Source organism: Mastacembelus armatus, chromosome 21 (genome assembly GCF_900324485.2).
Source record: "Mastacembelus armatus chromosome 21, fMasArm1.2, whole genome shotgun sequence".
NCBI lineage: Eukaryota > Metazoa > Chordata > Actinopteri > Synbranchiformes > Mastacembelidae > Mastacembelus > Mastacembelus armatus.
In genome coordinates this window covers 14,401,338-14,423,910 of record NC_046653.1, presented here as the reverse complement: position 1 = coordinate 14,423,910, position 22,573 = coordinate 14,401,338, and the positions used below count along the sequence as shown (strand labels likewise).

Below are 22,573 nucleotides of genomic sequence, written 5' to 3'. Positions count from 1 at the left end.
GAACGCTGACAACACTAGAGGAGAAGTTGCAAGCAAAGGTGTTTTCCCTTGGCAGCTGGAAACTTTATCAAAACTTGGCTGCAAAACATGCGCAGTGTATATGAACTCTAGCGAGTCGCTTTATGTCTAGACTAGTGTAGGTGTGGACGTTTGGACTTGAAGAGGTCTAGGTGAGATCTGATACAGGCTACAGAAAGTTTCTTTCTCCCTCAGCTCCTCCTGTGTCAGAAAGGAGCTGGCTGGTGGGTTACAGTCCTGGAATGTGTGCGCGCTCCCGACCCGCTCTGTTCTCGTCGGCAGCACCGACGCAGGCGTGTGAGCGCGCAGCCCGCGACAGGTCTGGGAAGTGCAAGGAGGAGGAGGAGGCTGGAAAACGCTGCTGGTGCGGGGAATGATGGCGGTGAGCAAGAAGAAGAGACAAGTTTGATTCTGTAAAATTAGGACGTTGTGGGCCATATTTCGGCGTCTAACACGATGAAGCAAGTAGGAGGTGAGTGTCTGACAAAGTTGTGTACCTTTGTGTGGTGTTGTGTGCTGGAGGAGGGTTAATATTTCCAACGGCTCGCACTTGAAAAGCCACAATGAATTGTTCAGACTGAACCACTAACGTTCGGGCTGTATCGAGCTGTCGGCGCTGTAAGTTTAACTTTCCTTCTGCTCATATGTGGTGCAGCTTTACAAACTGAGAAAATAACGTTCGAGCGACTCAACTAAACACAATAAAACAGTGTTAGTTAAATCGACTTTAAACATTTTAGGTTAACTTAGATATCGCCAGTAGGGAGATAACTATCGCAATGCGTACAAACGGCCGTGCACGCTCACTAACGTTAACCTTCTAACTTATTATCAACGTTCGCCTAACGTTTGTTGCCAAACTGTTTTCATTTGAATGTTATTAACCAGTTTTAATTGATTACCATTACCTTTAGCTAGTTAATGAGATAATGGCCTCTATGTTAACATAGTTTACTGTCAGTTTCAGTTCTTAGATGACTTCGCTGTGACGATTTGAGTGATCCAAAGAAGCTCCGCTGGACCCAATGGCAGCACTTGCGTGAAGTGGAGGGATAAAAGTTCACCAAAAACAACAAGAGTCCAACAAAACCGCCCTTTTCTAATTTGGGCTGTACAGACAGACAAGGAAGATGATAAAAGCTGAAAGCAAAGGAGGGGAGAGGACCCTGAGGAGTGCGTCCCCTCACAGAAATGCGTACAAGTCCGACTTCCACGCCATTAAATGCTCCTTTGATGGATCAAAATCCGAGGAGGCTTCTAAATCATATGCAAACGGATCCAGTGACACCCGGGAGGACTCAAGGGGGAGACCTTTTGGGACCAGAGTGAACAAGATAAAGAACATATTTCTACAGATGGATGGTCAGCAACAGGAATGCCAAGAAGGGAAAGCAAATATAAAGTCTGAAGTGTCCCCAACAAAGCCGCAATTTCCAGTCAACACACACAGAGTTAACTTCAACAATACCACAAGCCTAGAATCACACAGTTTAGATAAAACACCCAAGGGGGAAGATGTTGAGATTGACAAAGTGGCTTTGGCAGAAAAGTTTTCTGTGACTAGAAAACTCTTTGAAAGGGGAGTTAAAGAGCACCCTGCAGTGGAAAAACAGTCCCCAAACAGAGTGGTAAGTCGTTTGTCCCTCGGAAGTGCCTCTGATGAGGGGAAAAGTGCAAGAAGAGCATCAGGATCCTCCGAGACCACTGTTAAACCAGATCAAACCCAGTCCTCAACAGTTAAATGTCAACCAGATGAGAATACTGATAGTGAGAAAAGGCCTAGAACATCACTGAATGCAGGTCCAATCTCCAAGAGGTTGGAGAATTACATGGCTGAGAATGACTCAGAAGACAACTACACAGCTGCTGCAAAGGTGGGGGTGCTGCCTGTAAAACAACACAGTACCACTGATCACTTACTGCCTACCTCTCCAACAAGGGACAGCTTACACAAGTCTACTGCTACTGTCAAAGAAGCCACTAATTCTTCACCTGTAACTGAAGCTACTAAAAAAAATACACCCCCGACAGCCTGTGGTATCAACAGACCACCAGGCTCTGGGTCTACTACTGGGCTCAAACCAACATCCCCAGTTACTAGTGCAGCTCACAAGTCTGCTTCTCCAACAAATGATGCCACTCACAAACCCCTCTCACCAGAACAGCCAACCCCAATAAGCCATGGCTACAAGCGCTTCTCATCATCTGGTGACGGATTTAGCAGGACATCTGTTGGTGGGGATGAAAGCAAGCCACATAGTCTGTCCCCAAAGGATGCAAAGCAGTCTCTTCCATCAGCTGGTAGCTTTCAGAACTCCAGCAGGGCCAAATACTCTGAAAAAGCCAAGGGTAATGACAGTCTGGTACACAGTCCTACAAGGGAGAAGCCACCCAGCCAGACCTCATCACTGGACTCAAGGGGGGTTGGCATGGTACGTGCAGAATTGGTAGTTGTTCAGAATGAATCTTCAGATGGTGAGGAGAGTGAAGATGAGAATGTTGAAGATGTATTTGAGGAGAAGAAGGTGCAAAGCCCCAGAGATCTACCAAGAGACCTGCAAACGACCTTTCCACTGGAAAATCAGGTCATAGTAGGAGATGTTGCAAAAGAGAGACAAAAGTTAGTAGAGGCTGTGGGTGAAGGTAGAATCCTGGACGACAACAAGCAATTTGGGTTGAAAGAGGAGAGATGTGAAGACAGCTTGGCTGTGAGTCAAGATGGTGATGTTAATCATGAGGATGATGATGAGGTAGCAGAGGAGGAAAGTGAGCAGGTGGTCCAGACCAACCTGGACAGAGCCTCTCCAGTAGTGTATGGTATTGAGAATGCAGGATTTGTGGATGACAGAGATGTAGACCAGGTCCTTAGGGAAGAGGACGAGGAGGAGGAAGAGGAGGAGGATCAAACGTATATGGAGTATGAAGACTGTTACGAAGCACCTGGTCTGTCAGATGAGGAGGAGCCTCCTCCAAACAGGAAAATCAAGTTCTCCACAGACCCCATTCTGGTAAGTATTTTGTGTTGTGTTGTTTATATCAGAACCACTGCTGCAACACCACTTTGCACAGCACTATCATTACAAACCACTGTGTCATTGACTCAGCAATGATGTCTGACAGAGGTGTTTACCTGCAGACACAAGACAAATTAGTGGAGGCTGAGAATGAATGCTTATGTTGGGCATGTTGACATCACGACTGCTATACTCTATGATCAGACAAGGTTTGTCTGGAGGCTGGTAGTTTGAGATCCGGATAGACAGGAGAAGTTTTGGGATGTGAGGTAGAAAAATGTTTGTGGTATTTTTGGAAGTATTGTTGACTTGTGTGAAAGCTTATAAGAACAGGGCCACAGCTGAAAGAGGACAGCAATGAGGTTGAGACATGGGTAACTTTGCTCTGTACAGTAAGAAATCATGACCAGTCTTGAGTCATTGTGCTGGATTGGTATTTTTACTCATTTAATTCTCCGGACTGTTAATATGTGTTGCTACTGCTACACTACTGTCCAACATGTATAAGAGCTATTATTAGTGGAGAGAGTACATTGTTTTTTATTAATACTTAATAAAGGAGAAGCGTTCAGGATATAAATGTGTAAAAACAAAAAAACATGTACAATTTTTTTTTCAGATATTCACAGATATTGTTCATTATTGAGTTTAGGTTTACTATTTATTTACTGATTATAGAGTTGGGTTTGTAGAACTTGGTCATACTGACAAAATAACTAATATAGCAATATTTTAGAACAAAGAGGCTTCTCAAATGGTCTTAGAACAGTTCAGTTCTAAGTTCATAGAAATATTTGAAACCAAGAATAACACCACTATATTGCAATTTTACATTAATAAAAACCCATATCAACATTACATATTTAATATGTTTTCCAGCTTTACACTGTTGTATTCCAAACAGATTGGAAACATTGCCAATGGGTGTTTTAGGGGTGTGGTGGAAATGAAGGCAATATATTTCATCGTTGATACTCCTCCATTATCATATCTTATCAACATTTTGAAAAGGCCGGGGGGGAAAAAAAAAAAAAAAAAAAAAAATCACTCCAGTGCATTCTGCGTGGCTTGTGAACAGCTCAGTGTTTATCCAGGTCTTAAAATGTACTGTTATCTCAGGGTGTGGATTCCCCTCCCCATATCCAGTCACCCTGGCAGGGGGTCCTGGGAGAGGGGACCAGGAGCTGACCTGGAGTGTAAGGGACACAAACAACAGTGCTTCTCCACCACCCAAAGTGGTGCTATGACAGAGAAAAACACGGCTTTATAGTTCAAAACAATATGCTAGATTGTGTCTGACCTCTGCACCAGTTCACATACTGTTCACAGGACCTGTGAGAGGGAGCCTTAATGCAAAAATGAAATAGCTGACACAAGGTTGTATTTGTTGCTATTAGGCTTGTATTAGTGTAGTTGCCCACAGTTATTCTCAAAGATGTTGATAATTCATGGACTAATGGCAGGTATTATTAGAAAATACTTTAAATATTGGTACAATATTCAACAAATCAGACTCAGCTACTATTTCATAAGGTGAAGTTAAAGTAAGATGTCCACGTATTCTTGTATGTATTCAATTAGTTTTTCAGATGATTGGATGAATTGGAGCATGCAATTGGCAGGCAGGAAAGAACACAGATTTGTCAAAACCGCGATGTGTGCTATGATTGAAGTTGAAGTTGTGTTGGCCAGTTATGTCACTCAAATGTCCCTTAGCCAATACTTCTACCTATGCAATTTTACAACATATGAATATTTTCATCATAATGCAAAATAGCTAAAATAATATCACAGTGAGCAGTATATCAAAATGGCACTGAAGTTACTTTATGTTTTCTAAGAGTCTTCTTCATATATAGTAATACAGTCACACTTTAGCATGTGGAAATGCTGCATTCCTGTTGCTGCTGGGTCCTACATTTACTGTAAGCTCTGGCTGGGGGTTAAAGGGTAAGGGTTGCATAAATTTTGCTTTAATTGTGCATCATTCTTTATAGTGAGGAGTTTAATTCTTCTGCTGATGCAAATAAAAACTGGACCTGAATTATTGTATTGTGTCCAGTATGTCTTTTTTAATATTAGATCACTTTTGTTTAGCAGTTTACATGTTTGCATTTAGTGGAAATCACTTTTGCTCTATGCACTATAGTATGGCAAAAAGCCCAGAGTTATTGAATGATTAACGCTTACTGCTGTAGGTGTGTTGTGCTTGAGGACAAAGATATTTTCAAGGTGGCTGTGTGGGGATCTCCAGCAAGGTTGCCTTAGGTTTTGTGTGTTTTAGCGTGCATGACTCCTGAATTTGAAGCAGAGGTCAAATCCAGTTAACCTGTTACAGAAAAGAAAATGCCTTAAACCAGGATATGCACCAGCTGCTTTGTACCTCCCTGCAGAGTCAAAGGAAATATCACCAGCAGCTATTGGTCAAGTGAACACATTGTCTTTTCTTGAACACACAAGGTGTGGTGAAGGATTAACAGGTTATTGTAACTCCAAGCATTCAATATTTCCTTCTTTGTTTACATTATAGATAAATAAGACTGCCCTACATGGTCACTGCCCAAGCATACAAGTCTTTCTGTCAGTTTGGCCCATTGTAAAAATTGTATGTTTAGTTTTTTTTTTTTTTTTTTGGACATTTTACTTGTGTCAGGAATAGTACATTTCATAGACATTAATGTGCAGCCAGATAGCAAGTGTCATTCTACATGTGTACTAGAAAGTTTAAACTGAATATCAGAAGAGCAGTCCTCCACTCTTTTATTTGTATTTCATGTGATTAGTTAAAAGCAACAAGACCATACTATGTTTGGACTTGGACCTCTGTGGCCAACCAATACTATAGTGTTATTCTTTCCATTTCCTATCTCAAATGGGTCTTCTGCTGGCCAGAGGAATGTGTTTGACATGGCTCCACCCTTGCCCAACCAGCAAAGAGGCCCTCCCCTTCTTGGAGCTGAGTTCCTTCCAGACACCTGGGCTAGTGGGTGACTGTCAGAGTGGAATACTAATGCTGTCAGCTCAATGCTGGTCATTAAACAACTTGGCATTGGATGAGTCTTCGACTGATTGCGATTGCCTTAAATGGCTTCATTATGTGATTAGACAAACACAACAAGGGATGCTGTATGTCCTCAGTGAAAGTTAACAGTAATTGTGTTAAAGTTTTCAGCAGTCTTTGCAGGACAAAAGTAGCTTTTGTGGGTCATTTACATTATAAACAAACCTGTTCAACCTGTTTATGTTTGCACTCCTGGAAACTTGATTCCATTATGACACCATTCTTAGACTCCACCTTTTCCTGCTCTAGGTCACACATTAAAACAAGTTGAAAGCAGGGAAACTGCTGTCAGTGTATGCTACAAAACGATTTCAATGGTGTGCACGCAGGAAACATTAGATATATATTTAGTTTTTTTTTTTCCCCTTTGTGTGTTTACTGACTCTAAAAAGTGGGCCTCATGCCTTCTTTCCTAATTACTCTGATATACACCAATCTGCCATCACTGCCCCAGCTTGCTCTCACAGCATGTTTTGATTTGTTTTCTTTTTGTATGCTTACATTACAAGCTCCCCAAACCAGTGGTCACCCCTGTTTTGCACTGGCAAGAGATTTCCCTGGTTTGCTTTTCCTCACAGCTGCTGACTCATTTCCCACATTGGTATTCTGTTATGTAGAGGGGAATGAGGGAAGATGGAAGGGGTTTCAGTGTGGGTGTGGGCATGTGCACATCGGCATATATGTGAGCACACGTAGAGAGAACAGACCTTCTACAGTTACTGAAAAAGAATTACAGGTCCACAGATATTGCTGAAGACTAGAGTTTTGGTTGAAATACGGCATAAAAGTTCATGTACCTACAATACAACCCGACTGACCAATGCAGTAATTAAAGGGAAAGAAGTGGCATTAAAACACATTAAATAACTTGTTCTCTGAAAAGAAATGGTTAGTTCTTTGGTCTTTCATACTGGTGGGAGTGAGTGTGCTGATCAAAAGTTGTGCGTTTTGGTTTTAGTTGATTGTTGGACTGTACATTTTTTAAGCAACAAAAGAAAATGGGAGTTTATCCTGTGACCGGAGACAGTATGAAGTGTTTAAGGCTTTTTTGTGAGGAAGAGGCTAATGAGGAGACTGATTTCTGTCTTGCTTGCGTCTTTCATTAGATTTCAGCAAAGACCAGAACATTGTTTAAAAAAGGCCTGGGAGTCCATGGCAACAGAAAAGTCAGAGTTGAGAGGGGGGTCGGGAGCTTTTGAGCTAATGCTGCCATCCAGTAATGCAGTGGTGTTTAGCCTACATTTTCAACCCTTAATAAAGTCCCCAAAGTCTAAAATAAAAATCACATTTCATGCTTAATGAAATTTCTGTCTGCTCTAATCATGTGAATCAGTTTGAACTGTTTCAATTAGAAAGTTGATAAGCTTTGTCAGTTCTACTTGTAGAAACTCTTTCAAGCTTTACTGTTTAGAGACATAATTGCTTTAAAGATTTAGGAATCACAAAAATGGCTAGAGTAGCTTCTTTTAAAAAGTAAAATTCTCCAGTACTATGTGCAGTGGCCTCACCTTTGTTTGATTAAAGATGACACCTATTTACCTATGAAAAAAAAAGTAGAATATATAGACATGGGATCATAGATCATAAACCTATAGCAATAAGATTGTTCAAATATAAAAGGAAAAGGAGGATTTGGAAGAAGAAAGACTCACTTGATTGACAAGGTCCCAAGAATAGTAACCCTGCCTATGCCACTGGGCTGCAGTAATGTGTGTAATCTTAAAGTTTCTAGTATTTTTTATTATCACTTGGATAAAAGTATGTGTGAAAATCAGCAAAATGTAAAAAAAAATTGTTGAAATTCAGTTTGAGAAATTGAACTGAGTGCTGAGTGAATTACTCTGGAAACTTACAGTCTGCGCTGTTTTGGGCCTTGCCCAACAACTACATAGTGAGGAGACAGAAATACAGGGGGAGAAGGGATTGTTTGTGGTTGATTCCTTGTGTCTTGACATGCTGCAGGATCTAGACCTCAAACTGTTGCCTAGAGTGAAAATGTTTACTTTATTACATCATGCATCCTCCTTGACAATATCTCACATAATCCAATAATTCCAGTTTTACTCCTTAACTTTACTTGGTAAATGGTAATCTCATTACCACCACACTCTGAATTGCCACACTATTATTGAAACAGAATGGCAGTGCTACTCACAGACTTACGCCTTTCAGACATCCAAGATTGCTCAGTAGAATACAACACACTGCCTCACTCCTTAATTTTGTGTGTTGAGTAAGCTGTTTTGTGTGGGTTGTGATGTTTTTTGATACTCCATATAGTTATACTTGCGGCACTTTGGTATAGAGTTTATTGGGTGCTAAATAACATGCTAGTGCTTGGTGAGTCATTTGGTGCAAATACACCACTTGCAATAAATACGATGCAATCAGAGAAATTAGCCAGGCAGCCTACTTTAGCCAAAATGTGGCTAAAATACACTGCTTTTGTCTCTTTGCTCACAAAAGACATTTTGACTGCGCAAGCATTTGCATGTCTTGGTTTCTGCATGTTATAACCTGGCTCCTGCTCGTCCAAGAACCTGTGTACTAGCTCACTAACTTGACTTAACTTGATAACTTCATACCTAGAGAATACAGGTGAAATAAATACAATAAGAGATAGAAACCTGATACTTAGTTCATAAAAATTAGCAAAACATTTTAAAAGAGATTGAAAGTAACTAAAAAATACAATCAGAGCAGAGACATTATTTGAGTTAGGATTCAGAAAATTTCAGAGTCCAACGTTTTGAGTTTCCATTTATTTTCACTGTGGGTCTTAAAAAAATCCTTTATATCTTTGTATGTATTTCTCTTTAAGGCAAAAGCAGCATTTGATGCAGCTGAATGAAACTCTACCAAATATCAGCACAAAGATTGCCTCAATCTTGCTTTTTATTCATATTTTACCCGAAGACTAATAATGACCAGTTAGTGGGCTTATGTTACTGACCTAAAACCAGGCATCAGCATCTGATAGTAAGTTCAAAATAGTTGGGTTTGGACTGTTAAAGATGTAACTTTGGACTCTGTAAAACTGTTGTTTTTTTTTCCAGTTTTCTGTTGTATTATTAATGGAAAAACAAAAATCAACTAAGTAATAACAAATCATAAAAATAATAGTTTACTGCAGTCCTCCTACTAACAGTCTTACCACATAATGATCTGTATACTTTTGTGACTCTACAGTGGTAACTGAGTCACAACAGATGGTCATCTCAAATCCATTTGATGATGAATGCTAGCACTCATTTTAGCTTGATCCTGGGAGTGTTTTTCAGTGCATTATGATGAATACCATTTATGATTGGTATTATCAGTTGCATTCACATTAAATACCACTGAGTACCGTTGAAGCTGGGCAATAACCATTAACTGAAGGTTAAGGGATTCTTTTTTTTTTTTTTTTTGCATCTTTTATGTAATTACTTTTTACTGTGGCGATGACACTTGTCTCCTCCAAACTGTGATCTTTGCTACTTCCACTACTTAGCTCTCCACAGCTGTGCCCTACTTTCCACACTGCTCATGTTCTGCTGTGCTGCTTGTGTGTGCTTTATAATTCCAACCAGAAATTGGCCTCTGGGACACTTCCAGTGCTTTGCAAGGCTTTCCTACAAAGTTCACAACTTCTCAACACTCTCAAGGTCCTCTGGAGTCGGTCTTGGGAATTAATTTTCAACTTTAGTGTCACTGACCCTTGATTTACAACTGTTCAAAAAATGTTATTGATAAATCTTTCATTAAAAATGATAGCAGTAGCAGTTGAGGGTGCAGTCTGTTCAGTTAGATAGATTAAGATTATTCAATTTTATAATCTATGTTAGACCCTATTCTGGAAATGAGAACAATAGACAGTGCATTTCAATTTTAGTTGTCCAAATTATACAAAGGGCTCTGGTGTACTTCAGCTATGAATATGTACACTGGAACCTACATTTCCAGAGTAAAGGTCCAAAATATGAGTGTGATTTTCCCTCAGTGTAATTTTTACCAAGTTAAAAAAAGTAAAAATAATATACATGCGCAGATCCCATTCACTTTAAAACTAATCTGTCTGATGCTTAACTGATTCGTAAGGACATAGAAGGCAGTGTGCTGAAACTATGAACTTGATGTTTTGGCCAATACAGATCTTTAGTACCTTCTCAAATGAAGACTATGATCGGCGAAACGATGATGTGGACCCGGTGGCAGCATCTGCAGAGTATGAGCTGGAGAAGAGAGTGGAGAAGATGGATGTATTTCCTGTGGAGATTGAGAAAGGTGAGTTTGGTAACATTGAAAGTAAATTCAGTATGTCATAAGCTTTCAATGAGTGAACACTGCATAAGGGGAGAAGCATGCTTTCACAAAGCTGCACATAATGCAGTGCCCTCGAAAGGAAAAACAGTGGTGAGTGGTTAGGATGTCATTTAGATTGGGCATCTGCAATATTTAAATCAAACAATGCTATCAAATGTGGCATAGTTTTCTCTGCCCTTTAATTTCTTCAAAATTTCTCTGCACGCAGGAGACAATGGGCTTGGTATCAGTATCATAGGAATGGGAGTGGGAGCTGACCAGGGTCTGGAAAAGCTTGGCATTTTTGTGAAAACCATAACAGAACAAGGAGCAGCTGAAAAAGATGGACGGTGGGTTGAATTACACAATCACAGTCACCTGGCACAAACATGGCGCCCACTCTTTTCACACTACTTCACAACTGTTTTTAATGTTACACTCTAGGAATTCCATGTCCCCCTTTGGGGCTCAGTGACACACAATGCACAAACAAGCAGCCTTATTTATAAGCTCATGAGGAAGCTAAAGATAGAAAAAACATCTTCTGTTTCCCATGCATTTTTAGATTTTATGTTGGTTTTTTTTTTTTTTTGTTTTTTTTGGCAGCTGCATTGAGGATACTACATTTTTTACTACTACTCTGAATAGAGCTCATTACTCCTGGATGAGAATGATTTGAAAACCTCTCTTTGTAATTTTGTCTCTCTAGCATACAGGTGAATGACCAAATAGTTGAGGTGGATGGTATCAGTCTGGTGGGTGTCACCCAACTGTTTGCTGCTACAGTCCTGAAGAACACCAAAGGAACAGTGAAGTAAGCTCAGATGGTTTTCTTTTAAGCCAAAGAGGAAAACCTGCAGCATGTTACTGATTTGTCCTAGGGGATAGAAATATCCACACATGAAAGGGTAGACCTAAACTGCATTGGAAAATTTGCATTTCCCTGTAGCAAGTATGACGTGATGAGCTGCAATGGGATATTTCCATGCAACATGTAAAATACCCCATTATGTGGCACACTAACATGTTGCTTTCTAAAAAACAGGTTTCTGATTGGACGGGAGAAGCCAGGGACACAAAGTGAGGTAGCACGCCTCATAAGTGAGACACTAGAACAAGAGAAGAACCAGCAGCAGCACCTAGATGACCCCTATGAACACTCAACAGAGGAGGTGAGCGTTTTTATCTAATGAGAACAGTAGCCTATAAAGGTTTGATGCTAGAGTATGGTAGCAATAGCAAAGATTCCAATGTATGATTGCACAGCTGGTTATATGAGGATTAAAATTAAAGTGTTAAACCACCACCTTAGATTTACATTGAATAACAGACTTTGGCTGATGTGAGGCACCCATATGCTTAAGTCAGATATATTAAAGTTAAGATATATTAAAGCTTCCCAAAAAAGGTAATTCTGTGCTTATTCCCAGTCATAATAATGACTTGGATGTTGACGTGAACGCTATTTACAAGGTGGAAACATGTAATTATGATAACTCCGGTATTAGCTCCTTTTCCACGCCCAGTCCCACCCAACTCAACCAGGAAACGAGCAGCTGGCTGTGAATAAGCCATGTGTCACCAATTTGCTGTGTTGGAAGGTATTCATTCAACTGCCGCCTGTCTGCCAGAGTTGTCTGCCAATGTTTGCTTTCTGCAGTTCAAGCAGCCACAAGCCCCAGTTTGTATGAAACTGAGCAAAGAATATATGTGGGATTTACTGGAACAAACAAAGAATGTTGTAACTTACAGTCAGGATTGTGGACACAGTTTCTACTGGTTCTGTCGTTAGGCAAATGCGTGTATATGTTTGCAGGTATGTTGATTGTCATTTTATCCATTCAGAATGTTCATGTTGATCTGTCAGTGCTGCATTTGTTCTACAGAAATATGTAGCCAAAACCCTGCAGTGCCTTCTCTACCAGTACATTATAATCTTTGGTTATAATGTACTGGTTAAAATGTTACCTACAAAATGTAGCGAATGGTGCCACTGGGAGTGATATTGACATACGCTGAGCATGTGCCTGGGCATTTAGGGTGTGTTCATGTTTGCAATACGCAATGTTATGCGTGATATCATATTTCAGGAGGAGCACTATGAGGACGACGACGAAGTGGATGAGAGGATTCTGGGCTCTAATTTCTCTCCAGGGCGGAATGTAGAAGTATTTGAGCTTCCCGATTCAGAGGCCTTGTTTATGCCAACCAACATGGACAGCTCTCAGATGGCCTTCAAGTTCAAAGAGGTATAACTCACACCCCGACTATCACCCTTAAGTAATTTAAATCCAGAGTGTCAGTGTTTTGTTGAGACAACCCAACTCTCAATAATACAAATGTTTTATTTTCCTTTTTTGTACCATAGCTGCAGCTTAAACACAGCATTGTCACAGCTGAAATAAGCCAACTGAAGGAAAAGGTATGATAGGAAATAAAACATTTTTTAATTGATTGTTTACACATATTTACATAACATACAAGATAAATAAATACATCATACGCATAATAGGTTCCGTTATATAAAACACCAAAACAAAATAGAATTTCTAATTTGTATATTATCTTTCTATCCTTCTTTGTATCTGATTCTTATATCTTCAATTATACTATTTAGATGGAATTTGGAGTTTTTGGAGAAAGGTTGCTTGCTTCAGTTAATGCTTGCTTGCCAAAAGTGGCAAGCTGTATACTTAAGTTCAATAGAGAAATTACAGCTTTGAAGTATCAAATTGTGGATGTGCAATTTTCATGCTACTAGTTCTAAATTACAATTTATTACATTAATAAGCATACATACCTACTAAAATTCAGTTTAGTCAATATCAACATGTCACTATCTCTGCACAGCTAAGGGCATCAGAGGAGGACAAATCGTTATGGGAAGCCAGAGAGTCAACACTGGAGCAGAAGCTTGAGGACAACAACAATAAGATCCTGAAGTTGGAGAGTTACTGGCTGGAAGCTCAAGGTCTATGTAAGACTGTGAATGAACAATTAGCTGAGACTCAGGCCCAGTATGAGACCCTGGACAAGAAGTACAACAAGGCTAAGAAACTGCTCAAGGACTACCAGCAGAAGTGAGTTTGTCCTGAGTTACACAGCACTCAGCACTTAATCAAGTAGTTAATTTATAAAACACAATAAAATCCAACAATTGTTGACCAAAAATGTCTAAATTTTTTATAGAAAATTCAGGGAGATAATAATTAAGTTAATGTGTAAAGATGTTATCGTAAAAATGTTAGAAAAGGGAAGATCAGGAGAGGACTCCACAGTCTTGGGACAAAGTTGAATATTCCTAACTACAAGAATGAAGGAGGTCAGAATTCTAAATTGGTATCAAACAAATTGCCATTTATAAACAAAGACAGGCAGATAAAAGGAGGGAGGTAAGAATCAAAACTATCAGCATTAAATATAGTTTTAGTCTTAGGACACCACTAAAACACTTAACGTCACTAAGATAAACTGATAAGATCTAACTCCTGTTATTAAAGATGAAGACAACACTAACTGAATTCAGCTCATCTATAAGTAAACAAGATTGAATAGTGTGTAAATTGCATTTAGTAGATTTCTTGTGCAAGAAAAAATATTTAGTTTTAAAAAGAACTAGATAGCAAGGGGCTAAAAGGTCAACTCACCCAAATAAAATTAAAAAAAAGCAATTGCTCACATATCCCCAGTGGTATCTTGCCTTGTCAGTAGTTCAGATTTTATCTGCTCAGGTTTTGAAATATTGATCTCTGAGATTTCTGCTGCCATCTAAATGCAACAGGCATGAATAGAACTTCATTTGTGGTGTTCAAATCATTGTGCAATTGCATTTGAAAAAACACAGAGAAACAATGTCTTTTTTTACTTTGCAGAATTACTATGAAAACTGAACTGTTTGATGGGTAACTGCTGTATTATGAGGGTTTGCAGATTATCCTCAATAGATGAGAACACTGTAAGAAAGTGCACAGACAATGCTGTTGAATTTCCATAACACACGAAATTCCACTCTCCTTCACTCTGTCAGGGTGATGGCTGACAGCGAGTGCATGGTTTAGGACAGTGTCATATGGAATAATTTAAATTGAATACTAAATAGGCCATTTTCCATATGTAACATACATAAATATACTATGAGTTTGCCATTCAATTGTTTTGAAAGGCTAATCTTGTGATTTAGTAAGGACAATATTTGCTGGTGGAATTCAAAATGCTTCAAAATGCTTTAGTGATAATCACATAAAACAGAACAGGTTTACAAGCTACAGGGCTGATGGGAAACATTTCTTTGTTCCCTCCCTAGAGAGATAGACTTTGTGAAGAAAGAGGAGGAGCTGAAAAAAAATCTAGATGAAAAAGACAAGTGGTACAAGGAGCAGCTGGAGAGCTTGCAGAACAGGGTAAGGTCTTAGCTTGGAAAAATAGTGCATTTACATTACAGCACACTTTCTAGAGACACTGTAATGAACCTGGGTGTTCTTTGTTCACAGATAGCTGTTCTGGAGTCCAGAGGGGCTTCAGGTGCAGAACATCAAAGTGATCAGAACTCTGTAGAGGAGAGACTGAGTATCCAAGACTCAGTCACCAACACACAGTCTGTTGACTCACTGCTAGGTACAGAGGGTGACTAGACTTAAATGTAAAATGGAAGCACACGTCACATTTTTGTTGTGTAACCTGTAAAACATTCACAAATACACATCATAACTCCAGTATAAAGCCTGGTCAATAAAAACTGATACGGTGTCTTTGTGACCTATTAGGTGTGTGTATATGTTTTTTTTCCTATGTTCCAGAGCAAGACTGGAGTGAGCTGGTCCCTGAGACCGAGCGCTTGGATAGTAGTGCACACAGAGCAAAAGGTCTGCTGGCTCAGAAGGCCAAACGTCAGCCTCCATCTCGGAACAAACTGAAGGAGAGCCTCACAGTCACTTCAAGTCACTCTCAGGTCAGAAAGGAACAGCTGATACTGTTGCTTAATTTGACCTACATTGGATGAGCAGATAATTGGACAAAATATTCAGACACCTGGGGTAAAATGTAAGGTTTGACACACAGTATGGAATCCCATCATAGGAGTTTTAGGCTCAAATCTAAAGGAGATAAACACAAACTATGCTTCTCTTATATAGAAGAAACATGTAATGTAAGCTGGCAAAAGGCACACAGGGTGGTGTTCTTTGAAGTAATAGCTGCAAGCAAAATTTAGAAAAATCTCAAGTCAGCCAGGAACCAAAGGTAAGCAGGTGCGACCCTGCTGTTGTGCTGCTAAGGCAGCACTTTCCCTAAAAAGCTGATTTGTATTAACTTAACTACAGCTGTTCTGAGAAATACCATGGAACACTGAATGCCATTTTGCTTTTATAAAACAATACCTAATTACAAAGAGACAGAAATGTTAGAAAAACTGAAAACACTTCTGAGATGTAAGACTAGAATGTTAGTCTTGTTCTAAGAACTGCATTTCTAGCCTAATTTTGGTATGACAGTAGTTTCATAAGTGAGTCACACAGTATGTTTAGTTCATGACTCAGACAATCAGAACTGAGGAGCAGTACATTCTGTAATATGAATAGCTTTTATCCCCAGTTCCTTGCATTGTCCTTGTAAATAATTACCTTTGTTCCCACAGGAAACTGAAGAAGAGGACGAGCAAGGGGAGCAGGAATCTCCCAGGAGGAGGAGGTCTATCCAAGAGAGCCTATCCCTCCCAGTCTGTTATTCTGGGAATGGACAGAAAGCAGATCAATGCGAGGCCAGAGATGGATCCAGGAGTAAGACAGAGCTCTCCAGCAGCCCGTCTTTGTCACCATCACAGGGAGACAGTGTTGAAAGCAGTGGAAGTCTGTCTTTGTCTCCTCCAAAAAACACCTCCTCACCACATTCTCCCTCTGGATTAATGCGCAATGTCAAGAAGAGGGAGTCCAAAAGCAAGGGTAAAGAGCTCAAAGGTATGCAAGACAAAAAAGTGATGGCTGCACTATCAAGGCTTTTCCTTCCATTGATATTAAGACTTATAATTATGATTTGATTCCAGAGGAGATAAATGAGCCTTCGACTGCTGGAAAACCTAAAAGACGATTTCCAGACTTTGGGTAGGGTCTTGATAGTAATTACTAATATTTAATTCAAAGTTCCCACCATTCTTGTATTAACTGAACATGTTGCTGATGCTCAAAACAGGGGGCTCCGGAAATCAGGAGGCAAAGGAAAAAAACATGACAAGGAGGCAATGAGAGCATCTTTGGACAGCAGGTACTATATTAGTGCTGGTCTCAGCTGCAGCATATAATCCATGTGAAGCTTTTGTAAACTTTTTGGCACATTATTGTAGAATTGCACATTGCTATATAACTAAGTGCTGTAAATGTTACTAGAAGTTCTAATATACTGCAAAATTCTTATTCATGTAAACAATATTACTCCCTCATTGGATAACAGAGGCTGATGTAAAGAGCTTAACTTCAAAAGAACCTAAACAACAGCATTTCCAGAATTACCATTACTCTTCTGGATGTAAATATTATGGTACATGAACATTCTTCTAGATTCTTGTTGCCATTAATATAGTTTCCCCTCTTATATATGATAGTTATTAGTTGTTGATTTATTTTTATATAAAACATCAGGCATTAAGACTCAGACATATAACTAACTTTCTTTTTCTCTAATCTCCAGGGGGTCAGCAGAGTTACTGGAGGAATCTGGAGGGAACCTGTCTCCTGCGGACTCAATGACATCCATCCCTACCTGTATGCCCTTCTCCTGGTTTGGAGACAAGGAGAGGGACAGGGAGCCCTCCTCTTCCAGCAGCAGCCTACCATATGCTGCAGCTGAGACCAGCAGTGAGCAAAGCCAAGATCGCAAGAATAAGGTATGTAACTTTCTCTAACTTAATGTAACCATAAATATGGAATATAGAGAGCATTTGTATCCAGCCCAGGGCCAATATGCTATTATTTATAGTGTATGTTACACTAATTAAGTGAAATAGAGATGTCACATCAGTGCGGTCCAGATGTGATGTTTCTCAGTCATTCACCTCAACACTGTTGACTTCACCAGCTGCAAAAGAGTTTATGTCTACCCTCTGTCATAATATATTTTTGGCATGACTGAACGGGTAAACCTAGTAGACAAATGGTGGCAGGCTGGTTACAGACATGTCAGCCTTTCCAGTTCTCCAAATAAGCTACAAAAGCTCCAATAACTAAATTCATGTGTTGGCCATCAGCTAGTGGGGAAGGATTTGGTGGCTTTTCAATGAGTTTGCACACTAACACATCAAACATATCCAGTAAAACGCCTGGCTAACTGTCACACAGGCTGTGGTCAGGCTGATGTTCCCACGATACTGTTTAATGAGATCAAGACATGAGCTGAACAAAATAGACATCATCCATAGAGAATGGTTTTAGCTCTGCCGCTGTGTGCATTATAGTGGTATTTGTCAGTGCTTTTGCTGCCTGGACATTTATCTCACTGAACCGTATTTCCTTCAAACAGACAAGTCTCTCCTGGTCTTCTTTATTCAGTCGCTCGTTAGATTTGGTACAGTATACATATTTTTGTTTTGCTTTTAATTTTAGATGACAAGGTTGAGCAATACTAACAAAAGTAGCTCTGCAATTTGTAATTTCTCACCTCAACTCATCCAATGAATAATTCACTTTTCTTTTTGAGAGGGTAATGTTATAGGAAACTAATGTAATTTTCCTTCTATTAACCTTCATGCCTTGTGGCATGAATTAGAGGAAACAGAAAGCTTGAGTAGAGATTTATCCATACAAACAACACTTGCTGTTAGGTTGTAACTGATTTGTACCGTCTAGTCTGTTTTTTTTTAGTGCAATTCTCTCTTGTTTTGAAATTAAACTGCAGTGCACATAAACCTAACCCGTGCAACAGCCTGCGTCTTTATATTTCTCTGATTACAAAAAAAAAAAAAGCCACAGTTTAACTTTTAGACTGCATTACATGGTAAAATCACTTGCTGAACCTTTACCTGACAAGTCAATAACATTACCCCCATGCCTAAAATTTCTGTGTTCTTTAATTAAAAGTAGTGTTAGTTGCTGTAGTTTAGAAATTGCTGTAGTTTTTGGTGACAGATGAATTTTATCTTTAAGTATCTATATAGTAGATACTTGGCGCTTCTCCCTGCCTGCCACATGTTGAACATCACAATCACTCATTGCTTAAAATCAGTGAACTCCATTGCCACCACTGTAATCAATTTGAATCATTTATCATCATGATTTCTGTCCTAATGTAAACAGTAACACTGACACGTCTAGCATTATAATTCTTGCCTCTCCTAGTAAAGAAGTGTTGTTGAGTAAATGCGTTCCTTCTTTCCACTTGTTCCAGAGTTTTTCAATCATAGATGATTGTAACGCTGCCAGTCCCAGTTCAGACACCTCTGGGTTAGTTGCTGAACCCAATCTGTCTGGGCGCTCACACACTTTAATCTTCTCTTCCAGCGAGGTGAGTGCGCTCCTTGTTGCATAGTCACAAAAGCCGTGTGGGACGCCTTGATGCAGCTGAAAGGGGACATTCTCAAGCATGCTCTTTGAGCCTCCCCCTTTCATAGTTAAGATTAAATCATGAGTGGAGAGGGAATGGAAGAGAGCTGCATGTGTTTGCTAGACCCTTTTTTTTTTTTTTTTTTTTTTTTTTGTGTTTGAGTCTTGTGGCCTAGCTTTCCTAGGTCAGCTGTGATGTATATGTATAGTTTGTACTTTTCCTTGTTAGAATTGTCATCTATGCTCATAGCAGCTTAGTGTTGACTGCCCTGCTGCTTGCACAGTTGTTTCACCATCTGGTTTTTTGTTTGTTTTTTATTTTACAGTTATTCTTTACGTGTCTTTTTCATTAAAGCCTACAACAGACGTGCAACATGCCATCTGGGAATGTTGATAGTTTGCCGTCATTGCACGCTTATCAGTACTTGCCTAGGGAAATTTTATACTGCACATAATTTTGCAGACCAGCACAAATTGCACTACGTCATATTACAGTTGCTTTTTTTTCCTTTACTGTAAGTCTCCGTCTCTTTTATCTTTTAAGTTTAACTGCTCTTTAGAAATTATTCCACCAACATTAAATGTAAAATTTACTCAGTAAATTGTTTCAAATGGCTTTTATTTAACTGATCTTGTGATTAAACTGGTATACATAAATGTATTCAAACCACTTGTCACTCATGTCACAGTGCATTGTTAATACTACCCCTAAACGTAAACCCATATAAATACATACTGAACAAAATCTTCATATATATTTTTTGTATAGTTTCCTTGAGTGTGACAATATTTGACACAAAACAGTTAAACCTACTCAGACTTTCAGAATCCTACACAGCTTTTAGAAAATGCCTTTGAAATAATTTTTACAAAAAGTACAAAAAACTGAAATGCTCTTACTAAAGTATGTTAAATGTTCTAATATCTGTATTATCTGTGTCCTCTAGACTTTGGATGATGAGCCAGTAGCTACAGGAAAAGAGTATCAGTGGCAGAACCGGCCCATCTCTGAATGGACCAATCAACAAGTGTGTCACTGGTTGATGGGCATGAATATGGACCAATACACACCTGAGTTCACCGCTAAAGGAGTGGACGGCCAGCAGCTCTTGCAATTGGACAGTGACAAGTTGAAGGTAATAAAATAATCTTTTAATAATAATAATGTCGTTTGAATTAGCTGAGTGCTGAACAGGCCTGTCTCACTTCAAAGTAAGTCATTGTTCAGTCAGGCCTTGCCAGCCTTTGACTGCCATCTTGTGGCCAAAGTTTTAAACTAGAGAAGATTCAGATTTTACAGTATTAGTGGGAAAGGGGATAGGAATGTTAAGAAGAGAATAAAAGACAAGAATAGGAATGATGAAGAAATTACTACACTGTTACTTATTTGAAGCACATAGATTCTTGTCAATGTCCTATCAAAGTTTTTTTTCTTTTTTTTTTTTGCTGTGCTAAAAATATAAAGTGACACATTTAATCTTAATCCTGAGAGCAAACTTTATAACAAGAGATTGCTCATGTTTACAGATAGTTAAGTCTGAACTTTGATAAAGTCATATGTCTTTGCAGTATGTTAAGGACTGGTGTCAACACTTGACAGTGAGAGCACGAAAAGGATCGTACAAGAAAGAGGAAATCAGTTTGGGGTGTGTTTTGAATTAATAGCTCGCTCACAATAAAATAGAAGCGTTTGTTTCTAAAGTGGAGACTTTCCCGATAAGACCAAAAGGCCGTAACGTTACATGGCGACAGTTTCTGCATCTTAGCGGCGTTTGACAACACTCACCCAGATTCGGAAAGCATTTCCCCAATCCTCGTAGACTCTTCCAACTGTCCGGATCCAAAAAATAATCTGTTTTGCACCATGAAAAAAATAACTTCGACCATTTCTCCATTGGACAACTTCTTCTCCACGTAAAGATGGCGGCAGGAAAAGACGTTCGTCTCTGCCGATTTGGTCAAAAGTCGAGCGCCCCCAGCGGTCAGCTATGATTTAAACATTTCCACAGTCAGACCGCTCCATAAAGGCCTAACAACTACAAATACTGGCGAGCATTTTATTGTCTTTTTGAAAACATCAACCTGTTGATGATATCGGCCTAAAATTATAGCTAACTATAAATACAACGTAAAATATAAAACGTTTCCTCCTTGGTCACAATAAACATTTTCACACATTTCATACAATCATCTCTGTAGGCCAGAGAATAGATTATCATTTGTGCTTATTTTACAGTTAATTACAAAATGTCACTTATTAATGTTAGTAATTCAAGCAGTGGTCAATGGGGTTAGTTTGAGCCCTGCTCTGGTTCTCATTTTGTGGCATGTTTAAATAATATGTTAGCATTACGCTGCCCTAAATCTGTGCACTTTTTTTCTTCAGGCACTTGGTGTGTCAAGTCAGAGTGACCGTTCAACGATCAAGAAAAAGCTGAAGGACATGCGTAAGGCCCAGGAGAAGATGGAGAAACAGAGGGAGAAAAGAGAGAAGGAGGTCCGACGCAGTGGGAGGTTGCCAGTCGGCACTGACTCTGTCTGCTGAGGTAGCAGCTGTGTACTGTGGATTGATGTAGCTCATAAAGTTTGTCATCCTGCACAACCCTGGAAACCCCTTTTTTATACTGATAGAGCCACGCTGCTCTTGTCAGTTCGGTTAATACCTACATCTGCAAAACATGACTGGAGTATACATGGGCCAACTGAGGTGCTGTTGTGATGTACGTTCACACTGCAGCTCCGCTTTTTTTCTCTTATTTTCTTAAGCATTTTAACAAACTTCCACTCAAACCATTTTAACTTAAAGATGGAGAATGTCAAAAACACGTAAGTTGGGTATGTGACCAAATAGTAGGACATTTTTACCACTAAAAAAAAATTGTCTGTTTCCAGATATAATGCAGTTGCCACAAATCATGCACACTTTTTGTGTGTATGGAATTATGTATGAAAGTCAAATGTGTACTGCTTATTCAGCATTTTATACTAGTATACCTTGCCTGTTTCCAACCCTTTTGCAGGAAGTTATTGTACAGTTCTGATCAAAGCACTATATTTGTCTTTTAAGCTTCAGCGGGCAACAAGGTTTTAAATGTATAAATAAGTTTTATACATGTGCCTGTTAACTGCATATCTTTTGTTTTTTACTTAAGTATCATTGTTCATTTTATATTATGTCAATTTTTCTACTAAGTAGAATAGTGAGGCTGAATGAAAAGCAGCAAACAAAGAAATTGAGTAGGGACCAGGTGAATGTTGCCTTTGCTGTCCCTGACTGGTTGTGTGTCACTGAGATGGTACCACACTGTCCATGTAAATACACACAGCATGCAAGTCTGCTAAATGTACACCTCAATGGTCCATTAGAGATGGGACTATGACAAAGACGAGTGTCAGTCAGGAGCACGGCATTATGTATGAATGTGAGGCTGAATGATGAGTTGTGGCAGCCAAACTGAAGTGCTTCCTTTCTTCTCAAGCATGACTGTTCTGTACAGAATACAACATGTTGGACTGCAAGAAAATAGTTTCCATGTCTTCTGAGTCAGAGAAACATTTCTTGGTACATACAGCGTCAATAAACTAATTTTCACTTCATGTGCCGCGCTTGTTTTGTAGTCCCCGCACTTTTTCCTGCTAATTGTAGTTATTTTGCATGTAACAGCGATCAC

General features: G+C 39.3%; 1 protein-coding gene across 6 annotated transcripts; it reads left to right on the top strand.

Moving 5' to 3' along the window:
* Window positions 1-336: 336 nt before the first annotated feature.
* ppp1r9ala (protein phosphatase 1 regulatory subunit 9A-like A) lies at window positions 337-22,499 on the top strand. Of its 6 annotated transcripts, none has more exons than XM_026294789.1 (20): window positions 337-490; window positions 980-3,026; window positions 10,227-10,359; window positions 10,607-10,727; window positions 11,087-11,191; window positions 11,423-11,549; window positions 12,468-12,626; window positions 12,746-12,799; window positions 13,228-13,457; window positions 14,681-14,777; window positions 14,868-14,991; window positions 15,174-15,325; window positions 16,010-16,307; window positions 16,415-16,472; window positions 16,561-16,632; window positions 17,056-17,251; window positions 17,884-17,928; window positions 18,748-18,864; window positions 19,850-20,038; window positions 21,289-21,447. In XM_026294789.1, the coding sequence occupies exons 2-20, from the start codon at window positions 1,149-1,151 to the stop codon at window positions 21,445-21,447; spliced, it is 4,314 nt and encodes a 1,437-aa protein (XP_026150574.1). In that variant the 5' UTR covers window positions 337-490; window positions 980-1,148. The 6 variants fall into 6 exon arrangements, with proteins under 6 accessions (XP_026150574.1, XP_026150571.1, XP_026150572.1 ...); XM_026294786.1 differs by having other exon boundaries at window positions 16,010-16,328; XM_026294787.1 differs by having other exon boundaries at window positions 339-490; window positions 986-3,026; window positions 16,010-16,328.
* The last annotated feature ends 74 nt before the right edge of the window (window positions 22,500-22,573 follow it).